This window comes from Halictus rubicundus, chromosome 5 (genome assembly GCF_050948215.1).
Source record: "Halictus rubicundus isolate RS-2024b chromosome 5, iyHalRubi1_principal, whole genome shotgun sequence".
NCBI classification, from domain to species: Eukaryota; Metazoa; Arthropoda; class Insecta; order Hymenoptera; family Halictidae; genus Halictus; species Halictus rubicundus.
Genome location: NC_135153.1, coordinates 8,146,446 through 8,167,218, shown reverse-complemented (window position 1 = coordinate 8,167,218; position 20,773 = coordinate 8,146,446). Strand labels below are relative to the sequence as shown.

Genomic DNA, 20,773 nt, shown 5'->3' with positions numbered 1-20,773 from the left:
CACCTGGTGTTCCCCGGGCGTGAGAGTTTCATCTCCTCTCTGATATTATGGCGCTATGCGTGGAATTCGAGGGCTGCAAAAAATAGTAATTAGAGGGCCATAGAAAAGATTCCGAATATATTCCGACCTTTTATTAGGCATTAGTTCATACATAATAAAAATGTGACATAAGTATATAGTAATATGTTATATATCTAAATACGTCTAGTTTCATTACATCGCTACGTTTGTAAGACTTAAGTTTTAAATGAATATTAGAGAATTTAGATCTAATTTACACATATCATTCAACGATTATGTCGCTTTATTTAACTTACGTTACTATTACATGCTTATGGTTAAAGTAACGAAGATAACAAATCGGTAATATACCGTTCATGGTGCTTACTGTATAGACATATTCATATATGTATAAAAAAGATCAGACATCGAATTTATATGGTCGGGATATAGGTGGACGATGTAATGCTACTACGTCTTAGTAGTGTATCTGAGGCTTGCAGCGTGGTAGAGTCTTTACGAAATGATCTCTTATGCGGATGTAGATTCAGTGGAGGTAAATTTGGATGTTCAATTCTTGTCGGTGAGCTAACACGAGGCCGTAATGTTCCTCTTTGCTGGATCGTGAGAATGCCTATAAATTAGAAACAATTCAATTATAATAAAAAAAAAAAAAAAAATAGGGATGAAACTCTTTTGATACGAGTAGCAAAGTATTGCCTGAATCGTTCGGCTCCAAAACATCATTGAGTTGGTAATAATCAGTCTTGATTGATAGCGGCTCTTCGTAATCTACGAATGCCGTGTTATCAAACGCTTTATCATCCCTCGGCCGGGTTTGAATTGGGGTGGTAACTGGCGGGTCCGCATAAGTCTGAAAGATCAATGGCCTGTTTTCAGATATTTTAAGCACTTCCACGTTTTACAAGGAAAATAATCAATTAATTATATTTTAGTATAGCCTAATCGTCTATAAATGTTTCATTCGAATTTGGTAATTCATGGATGCTTCCATTTGTATCGTTAACCTATCCTATGTATAAGCGATTTTCTTCTATAATATTTATTCTTTTTCAGCTCCTTTTCGGCTAAATTGTATTAAATTACATTTGAATGTATGCCTCCGTACATAAATCGTGTAAAGAAATGATACTTTACAACTCGAAAATTACACATTTTTCCCTTAAATAAAAAGAATTACCTGACCAGTAAAAGCTGTCTTATTTTTAGTATTCGGTTTCATAATAGACAATATTTGGAACATATAGAAATCGTGGCTATATCGTGGCTATATTCTTTTTTCATATATCGTGTGTATATATATATAATATGGTGAATTTAATGAAACTTACGATATACACTCCTCAAAAAATTAAAGGATCACCTCTACGCACCCGAGAAATTGGGTCAATTTGAAGTAATCATAATTCCGGCAAAAATTGTTGTATCGATATCGTTAAAAAATCATGCGAAATCTTGAAGTCTTTACTTTCAAATGCTTTTTAAAATTTTCAGCTACGTAGTTTATACCATCCTAGCGGCTCTCTGATTTCGCATTGGGTTCGTCCGCATCCTACAGCTCCCTGATTTCGCATCAGGTTCGTCCTCGACGTCGACTATCCTAGCTGCTCCCCAATTTCGCATTCGGTTCGTCCGCGTACCTAACTAACAAATTGAAACTATATTCCTGGGGTAATAACCCTTTGCCGGCCTCTCGCTCTACTCGCAGCTCTGGCTCGAAACAACTGCATTCTCAAGAATTGCATCCTTATCACGTATCAGTCCATCAACAATTCCACGGAAGAGATTTCGAATGTCGTATGAATTTTTGTGAGTGGGTCTAAGAAAAATGACCGAGGATTGACAATTTTTAATAAAGTATTATTCACTGTCACAATATTATTCACACGTACTCCAGGAGCCTCCAGCGTTGCGTGCAGAGACCTCCTCCCTCAGCCGAGTGGGGTGTCCCTCGGGGCTACTCCACCCCTCGAGCGAGGGAGGGGTTTTTCGGGGCTGCGGGCGACACGAGGTGGGACCCGCCAAGCCGAGCGGTACTCGGGTGGGAAGACTCCGTGTGGGTGGCCCGCGCGGGGTCCTACTAGAGTAGGATCACATGGAGGTAGCTTCTCTCCCCCTGGGATGGGGCCGTAGTTGCCAGGGGCAGGGCGGTGGTCAGTTGCATTCGATTTCGAGATCCCTACCGCCTCCAAATTAGCTCAGGCAGACCACCGTGGGGTTTAGAGGGTATATCCGGCATTGCAGACACCGCTACCACTCTCGCTCCAGGCTGTCGCTGTGGCGATATTCGGGGGTGTGGAGGGAGTTCGCCTCCTTCCGTGAGCGGGTCATGCTGCGGAACGAGGCGGCGGAACGGGATCGGGAACGTAATCGCGATCCCGGCAGTAGGGGGGAGAGGCGCCGCAGAACACATCTCGGTGACGTGCCTCCGTTGAAAGGCCTCTGACGCGGGCGGGGCGTCCTTGGTGATCTCAAGGCGTGGGACTGGAGTCCCCGGTGGTCGTCGGTCGGCCTAACAGGTGGGGGGTGGGGGCATCACGTCGTCCGTTTCGCGGGGGCACATCCTCCTCCAGGGTGGTATGCCAAGGAGGGGGCATGCTGGATTGAAATGGACGCACAGAACACGGGTGTCCCCAGGAGCCTAGGGATGGACGGAGAGGAGTTAGGCGGTATACTCGGTACTGCACACCACTGCCGAGGAGTGCAACATATCTCGGTCCTCCCCCTCCCACTCGAGGGGCTTAGTATTCATAACGAGATTACCTTCTCGAAAAAAAAGGTTTCAGATTACCCGAGGTGGTTGGCCTCTGGGAGACGTCCTCCCAGAGACCGCTTGTCCCCTCTGAGGCGCGGACATAGAAGTGGTGGCAGTAGGCGGAGTTAACCCTACGTATAGCCTCCTCCTCCTCCTCAGAGACAGGTCGACCATGCGGTCAGAGCGGGGAGCCTTAATCGCCACGCCATGTCAGTGCGGTCAGCTGGCGGCCCGTTTTCCGAAGCATCCACAGGGGGTGAGAAGAAGGGCTAAGGCGTGCTGGAACACGCCTCCGTTGGTTCCCTTTTTCCATGTGCGGCGACTTCCTCCTTCGGCCGGGACGGAGACCATCGGTCCCTATCCCGCGAGCGAGGGTGGCAGTCGACACGGGTCGCGGATGTCAGGAGTTGGGGACCGTGGTGCCCAGTCGAGCGACTTGCTAGAGGACACCGTGTAGGTGACCTGCACAGGGTCCTACGGGAGAAGATAGTTGGGGGGAGCTTTATTCGCCCCCGGGATGGATCGATTTCGGGGAGGGCGGTCAGAATTGAGTTCCTGGCCCTCCCCCTATTAGCTCGGGAATGTCATAGGGGCGGAATTAGTGGGCACACCCGGACCTACCGGCCAACCCGTCGGGGCCACCGAGAGCCCGGAAGAACCCCACCATATCAAACAAGATTACCACCTCTGTCTACTCAACGAGCCGAGCAAAATCTTCAAAATAATGTTGCCAACCGCCTCGTCTAGCACCTGTCGCGAATTCTCATCTGACAGCCAATTTGAGTTCCACAGGTGGCGATTAGCAGTGAACACCCAAGGCCGGCCCTCGGCGCCCCTCACGAGCCTAACCCCAACTAACCTCAAATCGGTGATATCGTAGTATTTTTTTAAATAGTTTAGGCATAATTCTAAAATAAAGGTGGACCGCAGTAGAAAACCGTAATTTGTCTGTACGTCCACCCAATTTGAGGATTGTCAAACGACTCACTCTCGTCTCCATCGTTGCTCCATCGCAAATGTGTTTGAAGTTACTGGTTCGCATAACACGAAGCTAATCGCGCTAGTTCGTCACGTTGGCGGTCGGTTCAAGCGTGCTCTTTTATTCAGATCCGCACCTACCGACGCAAGTGACGAAAACACCCGAAGACGAACCGAGGCTTAGGTCATAAGGTAATCGGTGTACCTCGGTTCGTCTTCGGGTGTTTTTCTTTTACGTTTGTATTTACATTTGAGCCGAAACTCTGCTGTCGATAAAATAGAAGTACCGATGAATTACCATTTCTACAATTAATATCGTTTTCTCTTTAATCAACAAAACACAGCATTTTCCATAAATCAATTGTATTCGGACAAAAATGCTGAAAAAAAGGATTACATTTGTTTATGACATCTTTGCACAATACACATTATTACATATTATATGTAAATCAGATCCAAGAATATACGAGTAAAAGAAACGATATTAGAGTTCCGAAAAGTGGTAACGAATAAACATACTACTAGATATACAAACGTAATATCGGTAAATTGCCTTGAGTTTTACATGTTCAGTTGGCGTAGTTGAACAGGCACGTTTGTGAAATTGTCCTCCACCGATTGTTTCATAGGTATGTTCCTCTAAGTAGTGTCTGGTGGTGCCCCTTGGTGTAAGAGTAGCCCACATAACACGGCTATCTTGTATTGTGTCAGTCGCGCAAGGATAAAGAACAGCTTCATTTTGAATTCTTCCATTTTTCGTTTGTACACCAGAAGCTGCGTTTGGCATGGATATTACCCCGTTCTTACCACTTCTATTACTACACAGTACATAGTCACAATTGATTATTTCATCATTTCTAATATCTCCTTTTTGTTATCATTTGTTACGCTTAAGTAATGAAAAATATTATTCCTCAAGTAAGTATTGTTCCTGACTCATTTGGCACAAATTAAGTAGAAATTTTCATTTACTAACAAACGTGACACTTCTTACTGGTCAAATGAGAAAACAACATAATACCGAACATAAACTAACAACTTTCGTGTTTGTAAATAATCCATAACAGAACAAAATGTAATAGTCCATTATATAAGCGCGCAAAAATATGACCGAAAGTCGTCGCTATTGTCGTAAATATATGTACATACAGGGTGTCCCAAAGCTGTTCCGACTCCCTGAAAAGGGCAGTTCCCAAGGTCGTTTGAAGTGACATTTTCCTGTGCAAAAATGTCCGCCTCGGCTTTGTTAAGAAGTTATTAACGAAAGCCAAGGACCAATTACCGCGTGGCCCTTTAGCGTTGATCGGCAGCGAAAGTGTTAAATCAATTTCTGCTCCTTCTCGTATTCATTGCATCACCGCAGCGCTCCACCAACGCTATGCTCAGTGCAACGCGCGCCGCGGCCACGCTTTAATTGGTTCTTAGTTTTCCTTAATAACTCCCTAACAAAGCCAAGGCGGACACTTTTGCAAAGGAACAGTTTTGGAACACCGTGTGTATGTCTCTGACTAATATGGCCCTACAAAGTAAGATGAAAATCAAAAGTGTTGAAATTTTGGTCTCAACTTCTAAGTTATTAACGAATAGAAATTTCTCTACATTTGAATAAAGGCAGGTGTGAGTCAGAGTAGCGCAAGCGTGGACAGTGCGTGCTGCATGAAAAGTAGAGATAGAAACCTGATGATGATCAGAGATCAAAATCCTAACCCGAATCAGATTAAGTTCTCAGTAACCCCATGTAACCTACGTAGCTTCGGTAACTAGTTACTAGATGCCCAACAGTAACTCGGTTAAACCCGTAAGAGCGGATTTTGATCGGAAACCTTTAAAACAGGGATCGTAACTGTGACCCGAACCGGTTTCGGTACTTTAAGTTTCGGTGCGTAAGCCTGTTTCAGATTGGTTCGTGTTTTTCGTTAATAACTCAAAAACAAAACGCTCCAGCGCGAAATGACAAAGGAAAAAAGTGCTTAGAACCACCTTGGGAATCACCCCTTTTAGAATTCCTCAAAAGTTTCTAGGGGCCTTGTTTTTTAACGCGAAGGATCGTACTACTCACACATCAATTTTATCTTCTGCGAGACGTTTTTTATATATACATACACACGAGAACGCGATTCGGACCGATACGAGATATTCGACAACCCCGATAATATCGAATCGATTTGGTCAGCTATGGTATACTAAAGGTGCGGAAAAACGATTAAGTCGACAAGTCGGCAAGTCCGCCGCGCCCCTATTTTCAGAGGACTACATACAGGGTATCCCGATTTTGGAGGGGGTGTACGTAGTTATATGGTACAACCTTGGAGGGGGTGATTCTACATGAGAAAATAAGTTAAAAATATGGAATGAATTTTTTTCAATTGAAGTCTCGTATTTGAGAAAATCGAGTTTAAAAATTCGGTGAACACGCAGGCATTGAATGGGAATCGTCTGACGTGTCTGATCATGACCAACCAATTCTACTTCCTGCTTATACTAAAGCCCGCGAAACCGACGGATTTTTAAACTCGATTTTCTCGAAAACGATGCGTCAAACGAAAAGATGTTATTGCTTTTTTTCGATTTGCTCACGTAGTATTACCCCATCCACGGTTTTACCATCAATACTGAGACAGCCTTTACAGGGCCTTAGAGAGCCACGGAAAATGTCTTGAATGGGCGAAAACGGTCACAGAAAAAGGTCTGTCTCCTGTAGACCCTACAGTTCCATCGCGGTCCGCCGCGCCGAGAACGAAGGTCGCATCGTAAGAGAGGATACGCTTATATCTATTTCTTATAACAATTCAAAAATATACGTGTTGCATCAATTATTTGAGACCAACAAGAATATTCGTCAATCAATTTGCACTTCATTGCTATCCAGATTTCGTAGAGATCCATTTCTTAGCAGAATCGTTACCGGAGATGAAAAATGGATTCTTTATGATAATATAAAGCGTTCGAAGCAATAGCTTTCTGCAAATCAAACCGCAATATCAACCCCTAAACCTAGCTTATCATTTAGAAAGGTGTTTCTGTGCATTTGGTGGGACTGTCGTGGCATAATTGACTTTGAGTTGTTGAAACCTGGAGAAACAGTTACTGCTAAGTCGTATTGTCAGCAATTACAACGGCTGTATTCAGAACTATTGCAAAAGAGGGCATCTTTAGTCCACAGAAAAGGTGTAATACTGCAAATTAACAATGCCGGGCCCCATACAGCGAAACTCACTCAGGAAAAAATCAAAGAATTGCAATGGGAAGTTTTACCGCACCTCCCGTACTCACCGGATATTGCTCCCTCTGACTATCATCTTTTCAGATTTCTGGAGCGTTATTTAAGAAATAAAACATTCACTTCTGTAGAAGATGTACGGAGGCACATTGAGTCATATTTTACTTCACGAACCCTGGGTTTCTATAAGAGGGGGATTGAAAATTTGCAGGAAAGATGGCAAACTGTCCTTGATCATGATGGAGATTATATAATAAATTAAGAAATAAAAACTTGAATTTACTAGAAAGTTTGTTTTCGATTTAAAAATAATTGATTACTTATGGGTCCCCCTAATAGTAAAATTTTGTCTTTTTTAAAATTCACCGGTCAGAAATCTGGAGAAAGAGAAAGAGCGCGACGAGTGTGCGTGAGAGAGAAAGAGCGAGAGAGAGAGAGTGCGTACGGCTGCGACAGCGACGACGAACGAAGAACAGTGACGAGATGATTCGAGAAGACGGTTGGAAAGACGTGGAGAAAGAGGACGGAACAGACGATCGTGAGAGACGGTTTTGTGCATTCGGGGAGTTGAGATTAACCTCAGACAGTGGCGAATTTCGCTGGTCCGAACGCGTATTCAGTTTGTGTAGTACTTTTGTTTTCTTTGTTGAGTGTCTCATTAAAGTTTGTGTTCCTGTGATTGGCGAATATTTCATACCACCTCTGTTCCCACAGAAATAATAAGTTAAATTTAAAGCAGTATACTTTGAATTAAACTTTCAAGTTTTATGTACAAAATCTCGTTTGACCCATGCTGATATCTACTGTAATATTGTTTAGTAATTTACAATTTTTCGGAAGAACGTTGACCCAAACTTTCGACACTTACAACTTACGAAGCTCAAATAATACCATTTTGTATTCGGCGTACCGAATTCTACAAGTCTATGTAATTTCATAAAAATCTATAACTTCGTGTGTATAAAGTGTAATCATTTGATGTAGAATGATACTTTCTTCAAAATCATTAAGTATTCTATACCACAATTTTGATATAATCGTCTGTTTGTCCGATATTACGATACTGACCACGCTCTTGCGCATACTCGTATGTACACTAGGTGTACAAAGTATTCCTACACTCATTAGGAACAGATAACTTTTTTAATATTAGAAAACACGGCTTGAATTTTGTTTAGAGGGATTAATTTATTAAGTAATGCATAAATAATTTTTTTTTAATTGCTACTGGTCGTAATTGCGAAGAAAAAAGTGGAGCTCACAATTTTTAAGTTGTTTATAACTTACACAGATAACAGACCCAGATAAAAAAACTTAAAAATCGTGATCTCTACTTTTTTTCGCAATTACGACCAATAATAATTTGAAAAAAATTATTTATGTATTACTTAGTAAACTAAACCTTCTAACATCTCCACAAAATTCAAGCAGTTTGCTCAAGTTTTAAAAAAGTTATTTGTTTTTAAAAGGTGTACGAATACTTTGTATACTGACTGTATGTATAGTGGGGTTGCATTTATTTACTCTGGAAGAAAATTTTTTTCCGAAATTTCTTTGTAGCACTTCCCAGGGTCGTTCATATTTACATGTACTTTTACATGTATTTTTACAAGTACATTTACACCGTACTCAATACGTACTTTTCACATATACATAATAAATGATTTAAGTTCTATATATGCATATGTTTTATAAATAAATTGAACTTGTACTATCAAATTTAAAATCGATTTTAATAGTCTCTGTTGATCAAATAGTTTCAGAAAGTAATATTTATGTCTAACAGCTCACGAGATCTCGATGATTATTGCATAGACGATTATTTTTAATTAAATGAATAATCTTGTTTTTGTCAGTGTGTACTCATCACCAGTACGAGACGATATGACAAGAACTGGCACACTTGTAAGGGAGAATTTCTGTCAGTATCACTTATTCTACTTATATCCGGTACAAACTTAACCCCTTGCCCTACAAGAAGATTCTGAACAGAGTCTAATAAATATGTATGTTATTAATTTCCTTCAAATCGAAATAAAATTCTATTTTGGCGTTGTTAACGTATAGCTATTGAAGAACATATAAGCATACAATAGGTACAAATTCACTCCTTTTTTTTAGGAATTTACGAATTGGAAAAAAATTCTAATCACTGAAACTGTAAAATAAATCGTAGTGCAAGAGGTTAATAAGTAAAATTGTCAATTATATCTTCTTATTTGCAATATCAGTTTTCAGTATCTACTTGTCCATCTAGAGACTGAGTAATTCAAACCCTACTTACAATTTGCATTTCAGGAGTAATGTTGCCAATATTATTCCTATGAAAATCACACCTACGCAGGATGATATTAAGACCAATAGCCACGTGTCGTCAAAAACTGTACCTAAAAGTATACACATTACTTTATTTATACTTGAAGTAATAGAGTTCGTCTCTTAACAAAAATACATGCGGTACTTATTATTGACGTGGTTATTATTACAGTTATTATTATTATTATTGTTGTTGTTGTTATTGTTGTTACAATTATTATTAGAATAACAAATAAAATAAAAAAATCTGTAAGATCCATTCTTTTCTAAGAAACATTAAGAGAAACAAATTCATGCGATAATTGGGCTTGTACAGTAAATGAATTTATATAAAAAATTAACAAAAGCTCTTCCTCCGCACTTCAAAAAATTCGAAAATTTGATAGAAATTTATTTTGTTCATATTTTTCTTAGTTGCGCATTGGTTCCGATTTTAATTAAAAAATTTGTCAAATCTAGTCAGAAGTGGTTTCGTAATTAAACCACGAAACCACGTGGTTTCTTCCTGCAAAAATGTTAATAGATGAACATGATTAAGGCGCCTATTTTTACCTATCTTTTATCCATTTATACGTGAGAAATATTTAACAAATTATGCGAATATGTATCTATATCTTTTAAGGAACTGAATCATTTTCCCCATTTTTTATCATTATTATTAATTTCCTTAGCTACAGGTGATTTTTTCCTAGTGGTTGGAAGCGAAATTTTAAGGTTCTAAAAAATAATAAATAATGAGATACGTGTAGAAAACGAATTGTGTTAATGCTATAAATATTAAATCTGTAGGATTTAAAAAAGAGACCTTGTTGGGGCATCTCTATATATTGGACTCCTTCGGATCGGCGATCGCAAAAATGCTTGCAAGGGCTGTCATTAAGGTCAGGTGGAAATGACAATATATCCGTTCGTGGATAAAAGGTAGTACTTTGTTGGAAAATAGCCGGAAATGGAGGCGGCGGTATGTGAAGAATATCAGGCGGAGGTTCGAGTATGCACGATGCGCAACCCGAATTATTCATTATTAAATCCAATTCTCTCATCTGTAGATTGTGTTTTTCGGAAACAAAGAATTATTGATTGATAAATACATTTCGTCAGACATTAACAATCATAATATTTTAAATGAGAATTAAGTAGCCTTAGTTTTACTTTGTTCGAATTGTTAAGCATTTCTACATTAATGTTCAGTAAATCAGTAATCCATCTACGTATACGTGTACAGGTAATATGAATTTGAATTAAACGTATAAACTTAATGTATTCACTGATGATAGCAATTAATTTTGTAACAATATCCTTCTTCGATTATTATTAATATCATTCCAGTTGAAAGATTTATGCAGATACTAGTTATCTCTTACCATTTATTGTAATTAACTGGTTTTTCGACATTACTCGAATTGTTCACATAACTGTTGCACAAAGTATTGCTAAATATAATTGTATTGTTTTGTAATTATGCAATATAATGACATACGCTAAAGAATCTTCTTATGTTATAACAAACGAATGTCGATAACAATACTATAATTTGTCGATTTCTTTTGGAATGTTTGCGAGAAGAAAAAGTTGAATGAGTAGCAACACTTAACAATTTAGTGTGAAATGAATATAATGTATAAGATTTCATGCAATTATTATAAATATATAGCACACTTCATGATCCAAATAAATAATGAGCTTTGATACTTATGACAGTAACCGGTGAACTTCACTTCGCGTATCCTCTATTTCTTTCCCGTTGTAAATAGCACTTCAATTTAATATTTCCCATCACAATGTATTTTATCTGAGATCATAGTAGAACAAGGTTTTACTGCATTGTGTACTTTAATTTTTCAACACGAAACATGTAAGTAAGCTTCTACCGTCGAGTTATACCTCGAGGTAAAAGTAGCATTGGGGTGGCCCCTGGCTTCTCTGCGCGGAAAGCGCACGCGTTGCCGTATTGAGCGGCGCCGCGCGTCGCGGCGCGGCGCGTGGCGCTTCGCGGAGTTTCATGACACTTCGTTTCACGGCGCGCGGCGCTTCGTTTCGTGCAGCAACAACGGCGTTACACGACAGTGAAACTTTTGCGGCTTCTCAATCTCATTGTCAATAGCTCTCGACCGCCCTAAACCCCTACCAAAAACAATCACATTGTTCCTAATACCAACCGTCATTATGTATTCCTTTTCTGTTATACAAGTTCAAATTAGTTATACATATACGTATAGTATAATATAAATATACACAAAGCTTCTGTAATTTTAAAAAAATATTATAACCAGGAATAATCAATGCATATATAGAATAATGCATGAGTATCTCCCCGTTAAATCTTGACAGGAAGCGCAATGGATGTGTAATAAACACCGCTATACCGATTAATGAATAAACAAAAAAGCAAAGATACAATAAAGCTTTCAACTAAAATCGTCAAATGTATTAACGCAAACCTAGATTGGTAGCCTTCGCATCTCTTTTGAGTTCCCCATGTTCCAAGTTTCCTCTACAAATATGTACGAGAATCTGTCTCTTTCTGCGGGAAGCTTGCCTATTTTGAATGAAATTCCGATTACCGCAACAGCGTATTCGGCCGAACATGAGTTTACGCATAATTTTGCTATCTTTGTGGCATATGAATGTACGCCAAAGGATTCTTCGGAATCTTAAAAATTGTTGGTTTACAGACGTCTAAAACAACCGTTTTTCATCGAAATAGAACCGTAACGTTGAACGTTTGGGTGCTTTTCTACTGTAAGCACCGAACTCTCAACATTACTAATAATTAATGAATTTAGACGTGTTAGCAAAAACCGAGTATCCTGTAGACTTCATTTCTACTGCGAATGATTCGTATGATTTGGAGGCAATTAATGTGTAAAGCGCGTACATTTAAACCAGGCCTGCTCAATGATGGGTCGCAGAACAGATGTGGTAGCTTCTCCTCTTCGCCTGCTCGACGAGTAGTCCCCACCATGTCCACTCCGACTTTTCCTTCGGCACGAGGCTCACTATGTACAGGGTGTAAATTTGATTGTATGGAGTTATACGTATAGTGAAAAGCCTACTACTACAGTCCACCTGACCGTGTCGACGAGACGGAACATAATCGTGTGCGTGGCAAACGAAATTTAAAGGGACATTCGTCGTTAAGCCTGTACCAAGTCATTGTCTTCCTGCGCATTAGGATCATATATTAGAAGTTGCAAAATATGAAAGAAAACCCTATATCCAATGTTCTACATACGAATACTAATCCTAGATTATAAAATACTAATGTAAAGTACACTTACAAATTTTTCTGAATCTTCTGTTCCGCCGTCGTATCCGCAGAACACTATTATTGACTCACGCGAATACGTTCGAATAATTGGACCACAATCACTAAATTCTACACAACACACGGTAACAGTGAACGAACATCCGCTCGCGCGGACGTGTAACTGTCGGGTTATACTAGGCAGGTCAGACGCCGAGGGTCTATAAACGCTAGATACAAAAACAAGGAGTTCCGGGAAACCGAGTTGGCAATTCAACCGACAGAGTTTGTTTACGTTGTTTTTGTATCTAGCGCTTATAGACCCTGGGCGTCTCACCTGCCTAGTATAACCTGACACTAACTCGTCCGTAGCAGCGAAGCGATTAAAATCGCAGTATTATTTTAATTGTGGTCGGAGTAACTCCTCGTTCGCTGTCACGATTTCGTAAAGTGTGTTGTGCAGTGTTTAGTGATTGTGTAGATATGTGGTGGTTCGTGCTTCGAAAATAGGCTTCGAAAGACAGGCACAATTATTCGGACGTATTCGCGTAAGTCAAGAATAGTGTGCTGTGGATCCGACGGAGGAACAGATCATTCTGAAAAATTTGTAAATGTACTTTACATTAGTATTTTATATTGTTGGATTAGTATTCGCATTTATAACATTGGACGCAAGGTTTTCTTTCACATTTTGCAACTTCAAATTTATCCGTATTGGCAGGGTCACAATGATTAGGTACGAGCATGGCGACGAATTTCCCTTTAAATTTCGTATGCCTCTCGAGGCACGCGCACAGTTATGTTTTGTCTCATCGACACGCTCAGGTAAACTATAGTAGTAGGCTTTTCACTATACGTATAACTCCACACAATCAAATTTTGCAGAAACTTTAACAGCTTATATCTCATTAACTATTTGTTTGCGACATATGGTTCCTTTCAAACTTCTTCTTTTCTCGGCATATAGAAAGTGTAAATGCAAAGAAAAACTATAACAATAATTTTCTTTGTTATAAAAAATTTTGCGGCAAGTTTCTTTGACAAATGTCCACCGATCCGGAGGTGTAGATTCACCTCTAGGACGGATGACCATTACCTTTTACACGCCCCTAACATGCATTGTTTTCTAAATCTCCATCAATCTCGAAAATGAAATGATTAATAAACTATGAATAGGTTAAAGAAGAATTGTATCACAATTGTTATTGTTGTTGTTGCTATTATTATTATTATTATTATTACACTTTTTATGTTAATTATTTATTAATTCTAAAGCTTCTGCTTCTAATTGCCTGACTTTTTTACGGTATGATTTTATTCTAATACTAATATTCTAATAGCTTGAATGAATTGTTATTTTAATTGAATCAATTATTTTAAAAACACGATAATCTCACCAGTTAGAAAGTTGGTTGGGGTTAGATTTGTGAGGGGACGGAGAGGCCAATCTGACGATACATACAGAAATTGGAAAAAAAACGGAATTTCGAAGAGGAAGAATCGTAGAATATGACCATATTTTTTAAAATTTGTTTAAAGTTGAACCAGTGGTGAAATTTGCAGAACAAATATATTTCTAATATAACATGATAAATTATTTAAGCAGAATTTTATATGTATAATTTACGTATAATAACACATATAAGGATGTGTGATGCTGTTTCACCAAGTGGCAGGAACGTTTCCTATCTCCATGATGTTGTAAAGGAGAGGTACTGATAGTGTACCTAAGGAGCTGTGGAGCCCCAAAAACATTTTTTTTTGTGCCATGCCCAGCAGAGAACTGTCAATGCGCTCTCGAAAGGCCATCTAGAAATGCTCAGGCGTTCTAGCTAAATGCTAGATTCAAAACCAGGGTTCTAATATTTTGTCCGCCGACCTTACCTGTGAGGTATGCATGGACTTTAATCGTGTGCGTACCTCGAGGTTCGACACTAGGTCGATTCCATGTCTACTTACATATCATCATTATTAGATATTTGCCGGTAAAAGCTTGTTCACTGAAAGATTGTTTCAAGAACGTAAATATATAATTATTTGCATGCCATATCGAATTTAGTACTTTTAAATAAATGTTTACTCGTTAATTGTAATAAAAATTTATAGACATTATAATGAGGTATACAATCTACAAGAGAACTATCCCTTCGTTAGTCGAAGATACATTTGTTAAAAACAAATATTATACACATGGACTGTATAAATGTACAAAAAAGATAAGAGACCAAAACTAAATTCAGAAAATTGGGCTGACAACATTACTGGAACTGAGACATAAAAAATGAATTATTTCTTTAGTGTATATTATACATTTGTAACATAAAGTAATACAATATATATTAGTTTAATTCATATTAATATCTAATTTAATATGCATATTGAAAACTCGAACAGTTCAAACTTTAACCCTATCTAGTACCTAACTATTATCATATTGGTCAACATATATGAAAAATTTCACATGAATCTATCAATGTCTTATATCAAAATTCTGTAATATGAGTGAAAGACATTTCCCTGTAACTTAATTTATATTTATCTGCAGTAATAGATAGAATGATTAACAATATGTAATAGATATTTTATTAGATTCTCTTTGGAAAATCGAAATGCACCTTTACTTGAATTTTAGTCTGTACCTGTGATTGATTAATGATTTATATTTAAATATAGACAATTTTTATCACAATCTCGTTACTTACGATTATTTCTTTTCCTTCATACATGGTGTCCCAAAAATATTGCACTTCATTCCATGTCATTTTATATAACTTTTTCCTTTACCAAAGTATTCTTCGCGGCTTTGTGAAGGAATTATTAACGAAAAAGACGGATCAATCAGGGCACAGCGACAGCGGACGGAATTCCGGCTTGACGTGCCTTGATTGGTCCGTGTTTTTTGCAAAGGAAAAAGTTGTATAAAATGATCTCAAGAATCATCTATTTCAAGGAAGTACAACATTTTTGGGACACCTTGTAGAAGGACCACGTAAAATATTCATTACATATAGTCATGCACCCCGTATGTTTTTGTGTTTCAAATGCTTCCGAATGTACAAAACAAAATGGTTTTTAAATGATTAATACGTACAGATCGTATACTTACAAAGTTACTGATAGCATATAATTAACCGCGCTTAAATACAATAGTATAATCAATTATCTTGTAAAATATTGAAGATACGAAAGTAGTGTTTACATGACTATTCAGAGTACATTTGTTGGTGAGCCAACATCCGTTTTTATGTGTCCACGTCTAACCCAGACCTGACCCAACCCGCGTAAAGCGGGTAAAAGAGAAAATGTTATGTCGGCGAGGTAGAAAATCATACTAATATGCTAAAAAAATTTCTTCGAGTCGCTAAGAATTCTTTTTTAGGAAAAATGTTTTAAATGCAAAATGAGGTTATATACAAAATGTGAGCCCAGCTCGGTTTGACCGATTTTCGGAACTTCAGCCAGTGTATGTTTTATATGTTGTAGGATTAAAAAAAATCAACATGAAAAAATATACATGTATAATTCCATTTAAAAATGAAATTTATCAATCCGTTCTTTAAAATTAGATATGTACATAAAATTCGCTTTCGCCATCAAATGAGCCCTTTGTTTTATATGTATACACATGTAGCGTCGGCATATTTTTTGAAGATGAAGGAAGATGGCAATATGCCATTCAGCCTTGGAAAACATAGTAGGGATTCAGCTCACATAGATCTGCTGGAGATGAAATATGGCCAGCAACCTGATGTTGTGTTAGCCTATGATTAGCAAAAAGAGTCCAACAGCCTATTACCGACGGCGAAAATCATGGTGACACATGGCACGTATAAGGCAATAAAAATGTTTTCGAAAGAGTACGGCTCTATAAAATATTCGACATTTAACGTCTATGTAAACATATTTCTCAAGCATCTTCGATACTTCCAGAGATAATTGACGGTGTAATTCAAGCGCGAACAGACAGTATAAACGGACACGCATTATCTGAACAAGATCATTTAAATTGCACTTAATGATTTTACAACTAGCGTTAAAAAAATAATTTCTATATCGTCATTCATTTAATAAAAGTAATACCTTCTACAAAGGAGTCATTTAAAGTTCACAAAGATCGTTAGCATAAATCACATGATTAGTTATAGTTCGCGCTGCAAATAGTTTTCAATGCAATTTTATCGAATCTTATGGACCTGATAGATTAATATGTATATTATGATTCTGATTAAAATGGAACGGCCTCAGGTTTCTCAACAACTTTAAAAATATTCGATAGTTCGTCTACTAAAGTTTCGTAACGATAGGCTACTCGAATATCTGGCACATTTGTTCGGGTAATATCATTACCAGCGACTCCCTCCTTAGTATAATTTGGTCCAAGCCAGTATTGTTTGCTCTGAAAAATAATACAAAACAATTAGTTTAACTAGCTACAGTCAAATACTACGAAAAGTAGGAAACCAGATGAAATGAGCTTGATCCCATTTGCTACATCGGACGACAACAGTCGCAGATCACAAGATGCCACTTATATACGACGAGCGATTATAGTCGCTCGTTATTTTACACATTCTACGATTTTCGCGAGACTTGCAATTGCTGTTTTTCCTAGTCTGATATCGCTTTCGAAAATAAACCGCAAGCTCAGAATAGACGTGCACATTCTATACGCACCTTGTGTGGAAAGCCACTCATAAGTACAGAATTACGTGCTAATTCGCACATATCGCATGAGCTGAGTTTCCATACTTGCGCAGCAATACTGTATTCTTCCATTAGGGGTTCCTGACAAACAATTTGAATAAAATATTAAAAATGAAACAGCTTCGGCAACTACATACCTATATAATTTATAATCTATTACTTCTAATATACATAACATTTAAAACCTGTTATTCATCTACTATCTATCAACCATTTTCTTTGATACGCGAGGTAGGGGCGAAATTCACAACAATATCAATTCTTTTGTTGACATTCCTTCTAAAAACTCAGAGGTTTCCTTATATAATGCTATTGTTGCCATACTGGTTAAAACTACTCCTACTTAAACAAGAATTCATTGAAGATTTTCAAAATTATTTAAAGAAAATTAAAACAGTACAAATTGTGCACAACAGTACAAATGTGAATTGTGTACAATCTGTGCACTGAAGGGCTAAGTGTGAAATAGATCTAGATGATCTGGGTTACTTTTAGATTAACCATCAATGTCGGCGAGGAGTGCCCTTTTCTTTATAATTACCAAAGCATTTTTAAGAATTATGTAAATTAAAGTGTATCGCACTAACCTTGGTAAAGTGGAATTGAAGTGGATCATCCGTAGACAACGTTACGCATAAACCTCTAGCTAAGTATTCTGGAAGAGGATTGCGATGATAGTTTAAAAAGAGAGAATTATTACTGAGAGGTGACATAGCTATGCCAATTTGGGCCAAGTAGTACAAGTACTGTAGTACTGGTACTTTTCGAAGTAAAAGCCCATGGGAAATATTTTCTGCCATCATATAACCACACACAAGATGTTGAATTGGACCAGCTTCACCACAGTGAGGTCTAAGAACGAAGGTGTTAAACCCTTGTTCGCTGTAAAATTTCACGTTGTTCGTTATGCACATGTTATTCAAATAAATAAAACAGGTAATTACCAGGTAACTTACGCTCTAAAATGATTTAATACAGTCATGTTAGCATAAGTGTAGTATTGATAATATCCATAAGGAGGATTTTCAATGTCATCCCATTCTGCTGGTGGGTAAACATCTTTATCGAATAAAGGATTTTCAGGTTTACTTTCGTCATCAACAGAATCAAATCCTATTACCTATAATCGGGATTAAGTTAATATTATAATAATAATAATCTAATTGTATTCGTTATGTAAATATTTATAAAGCGACAAAATTTCTAAATTACTATTAATTTAATGAATTTCTTAATTGCTAATATATGTTTCTCTTCCATTTCTACTTTCACAAACAAACTTCGAATAGCATACGTCTAAAATTACTTACATATTGGAGGAATTTGTGTAATTCTGGATGAGAATTGGGGTCATTTGTTACTTCAAAGAGTGGAAGAAAAATGTTATTTAAAATCTCTTGGAAATTTGTCATCAATTTGTTCAATTTGAAGATATCACTAAAAATAAATAACAACTTTCAATTAATGTGTGTCGGCTGATTACTATTACTACTACTGATTACTACCAAGTAGAAATGACTTACTAGAGTCGAGGAATCTGAATAAGCCAACGAACATTATCTGAATATACGTCGCCCTGAATAGCCCATTTTGCTAATTTGTCCCACTCCTCAGGACTTTTGCCATAAATTGAGAGACGTAGTTCTGCATTTTGGTATTTCGATTCTTCAAGGTCGCTGGCAACTTCCTTAATAATACTTGCGAAAAATTTACCATCCAGATAATTGTCTGTTTTTAAGAAGACTTCGCGAAGTCGACTTTCTCCAATAGGATTGTACTTAGCGTTGAATTTATCAAATCTATGAAACGTATTTCTATCCTAGAGAGAGTACGCATGAATTATATACTTGTACATACGATTGTAGCAAATAAAATATTGGCGAATACTCACTGCGTGAACATCTAACATGTCAACGCTGAGGTCATAAGTAGTTAAATTCATGGACTGAAACACTTCTCGAAGAGTCATTGTTTCTCCGTTTTTTGAGCATGTAACGATTTCATCCGCATGATTTTTCAGGGTCTTTTTAATGAACCTGAGAAGGTGTTTCTGATTCATACACGAAGCTGCATGAATATGTGTATCAACCTACAATAATAATGAGGCATTAATATTAATTTATTTGGTCGTAACTATATCTTGTATAATGGGTTTAAGTCGTTTACATAGAAAATCTCAATAGCACACAGATTGTGGCGACTCGTCTAACGGGCATAGCGCCACATAGCTTATTGTATATGTAAGTCTCAAATTGCGCAAGGAAGTAAAATAAACGACTTTCCGTCGCCAGCGATGCCCTGCGAACTCTAATAGATGATCGTTCCCGGGAAACGGCACTTGAGTTTTGTTCGAAAATGCGAAAGCATCCTTTTCGACGGGTATTACGCGGTAGATACCGATACAAAAACCACCGCGACTCGAGAGTTTTTGTCCACTGCGTCGAGCTCGGTATCGGAATCAGTGTTGCCAGACCAAGACTTTTCTCCCACTCAACCTTACCCCCGCTACGACGCAATTCCCCCACTCAGTCACATTCTCGTGTTTTGTCGTTTCCAGTAAATTAAAGATCTTAAGTCTGTTTATAGTCTTGGGTAACGTAGAATCACGTTCCCGTATTTTCAAGGTCCACAGCTGGGTCTCTGTTCATAGGATTAAACGAAGAGTTATATGATGTTTCCTGTCAGATTCCTAAGGGAGAGTCGACCAGAATCTGTTCTTCGTATGTAACAACAGAGAGAAAGGGTAACTGCATTCCCTTCAATTTTCCCGGTCTGACGACACTGGTCAAAATTCAAAACTTTTGGAAAATTCCTTTGAAAATTATTTTATTATTCTTTCTATTATTATATAAGCCAAGCCTGGGTGGGTTACGGTGTGCTCTACCCACTAAATTACTACTTTTGATAGTAGGTAAAGGTCTGGGTAGCGTCGGGGTCCCTCAAACACCAACTTCCCTCACTAACCGTTCTTTTATGCGCATCTTCATTCAGTGTCGCCAGATTAGGGGAATTGACTCAAATTGAGGGGAAAATTTTACCCTCTCTCTGCCAGTACCGGATTAGTTACGTGACGTTGTGATACATACACGTCAAAAACGAAACGCGTCACCTAACCGGGCCGTGTCGGAAGCGTGGGGGAGTAGTGTCGTAGAAGGGGAAGGATAGAGTGGGAAAGAAGCCTTAAGAAACTTTCTAAAAGAAGGATATGTAAAAAGTATATGTTTTTACGAATGTAAGCCATGGATGCGATATACAGAGTGCAAGCGTGGAAGTTCGGCGTGTGGAGCCATGTGTTGCAGTGCGTTTTAGAGAGAGAGTCAACAGCGAGCGTTTAACTATTAGTTGAAATATAGTATTATAACCAGTAAAGCGTTAATCGAAAATCAACCTCCCCATTTCTCAAGAATCCCTTTTTTTCTTATCAATAATCTTACGGACATAGGTTTAACATTAATTGATAGAAGAATAATATTGCGTTTGTAGTATGGCGTTGTTAGCAATCGAGGTAGGCCATAATGCAGATATTCGCTCA

At 38.0% G+C, this 20,773-nt stretch overlaps 2 protein-coding genes across 23 annotated transcripts in view; both read right to left on the bottom strand.

Moving 5' to 3' along the window:
• Positions 1–109: 109 nt before the first annotated feature.
• Positions 110–11,224, bottom strand: LOC143354168 (uncharacterized). Of its 4 annotated transcripts, none has more exons than XM_076788021.1 (6): positions 10,983–11,224; positions 10,096–10,333; positions 9,259–9,361; positions 4,308–4,572; positions 721–874; positions 110–634 (listed from the first exon to the last, which is right to left on the bottom strand). In XM_076788021.1, the coding sequence occupies exons 2-6, from the start codon at positions 10,331–10,333 to the stop codon at positions 435–437; spliced, it is 960 nt and encodes a 319-aa protein (XP_076644136.1). In that variant the 5' UTR covers positions 10,983–11,224; the 3' UTR covers positions 110–434. The 4 variants fall into 4 exon arrangements, with proteins under 4 accessions (XP_076644136.1, XP_076644137.1, XP_076644135.1 ...); XM_076788022.1 differs by having other exon boundaries at positions 10,996–11,224; XM_076788020.1 differs by having other exon boundaries at positions 10,096–10,343; positions 10,988–11,223.
• A 3,396-nt stretch (positions 11,225–14,620) lies between these two features.
• The window catches only part of Ampdeam (AMP deaminase), a 33,684-nt gene continuing 27,531 nt past the window's right edge, over positions 14,621–20,773 (bottom strand). For all 19 annotated transcript variants that reach the window (XM_076788000.1, XM_076787999.1, XM_076788006.1 and 16 more), the window contains 7 exons: positions 19,133–19,330; positions 18,765–19,060; positions 18,552–18,678; positions 18,198–18,361; positions 17,829–18,123; positions 17,212–17,322; positions 14,621–16,933 (listed from right to left, as the gene is read on the bottom strand). In XM_076788000.1, the coding sequence (XP_076644115.1) occupies positions 16,763–16,933; positions 17,212–17,322; positions 17,829–18,123; positions 18,198–18,361; positions 18,552–18,678; positions 18,765–19,060; positions 19,133–19,330 (1,362 nt within the window). In that variant the 3' untranslated portion in view covers positions 14,621–16,762. The remainder of the gene's footprint in view (positions 16,934–17,211; positions 17,323–17,828; positions 18,124–18,197; positions 18,362–18,551; positions 18,679–18,764; positions 19,061–19,132; positions 19,331–20,773) is intronic.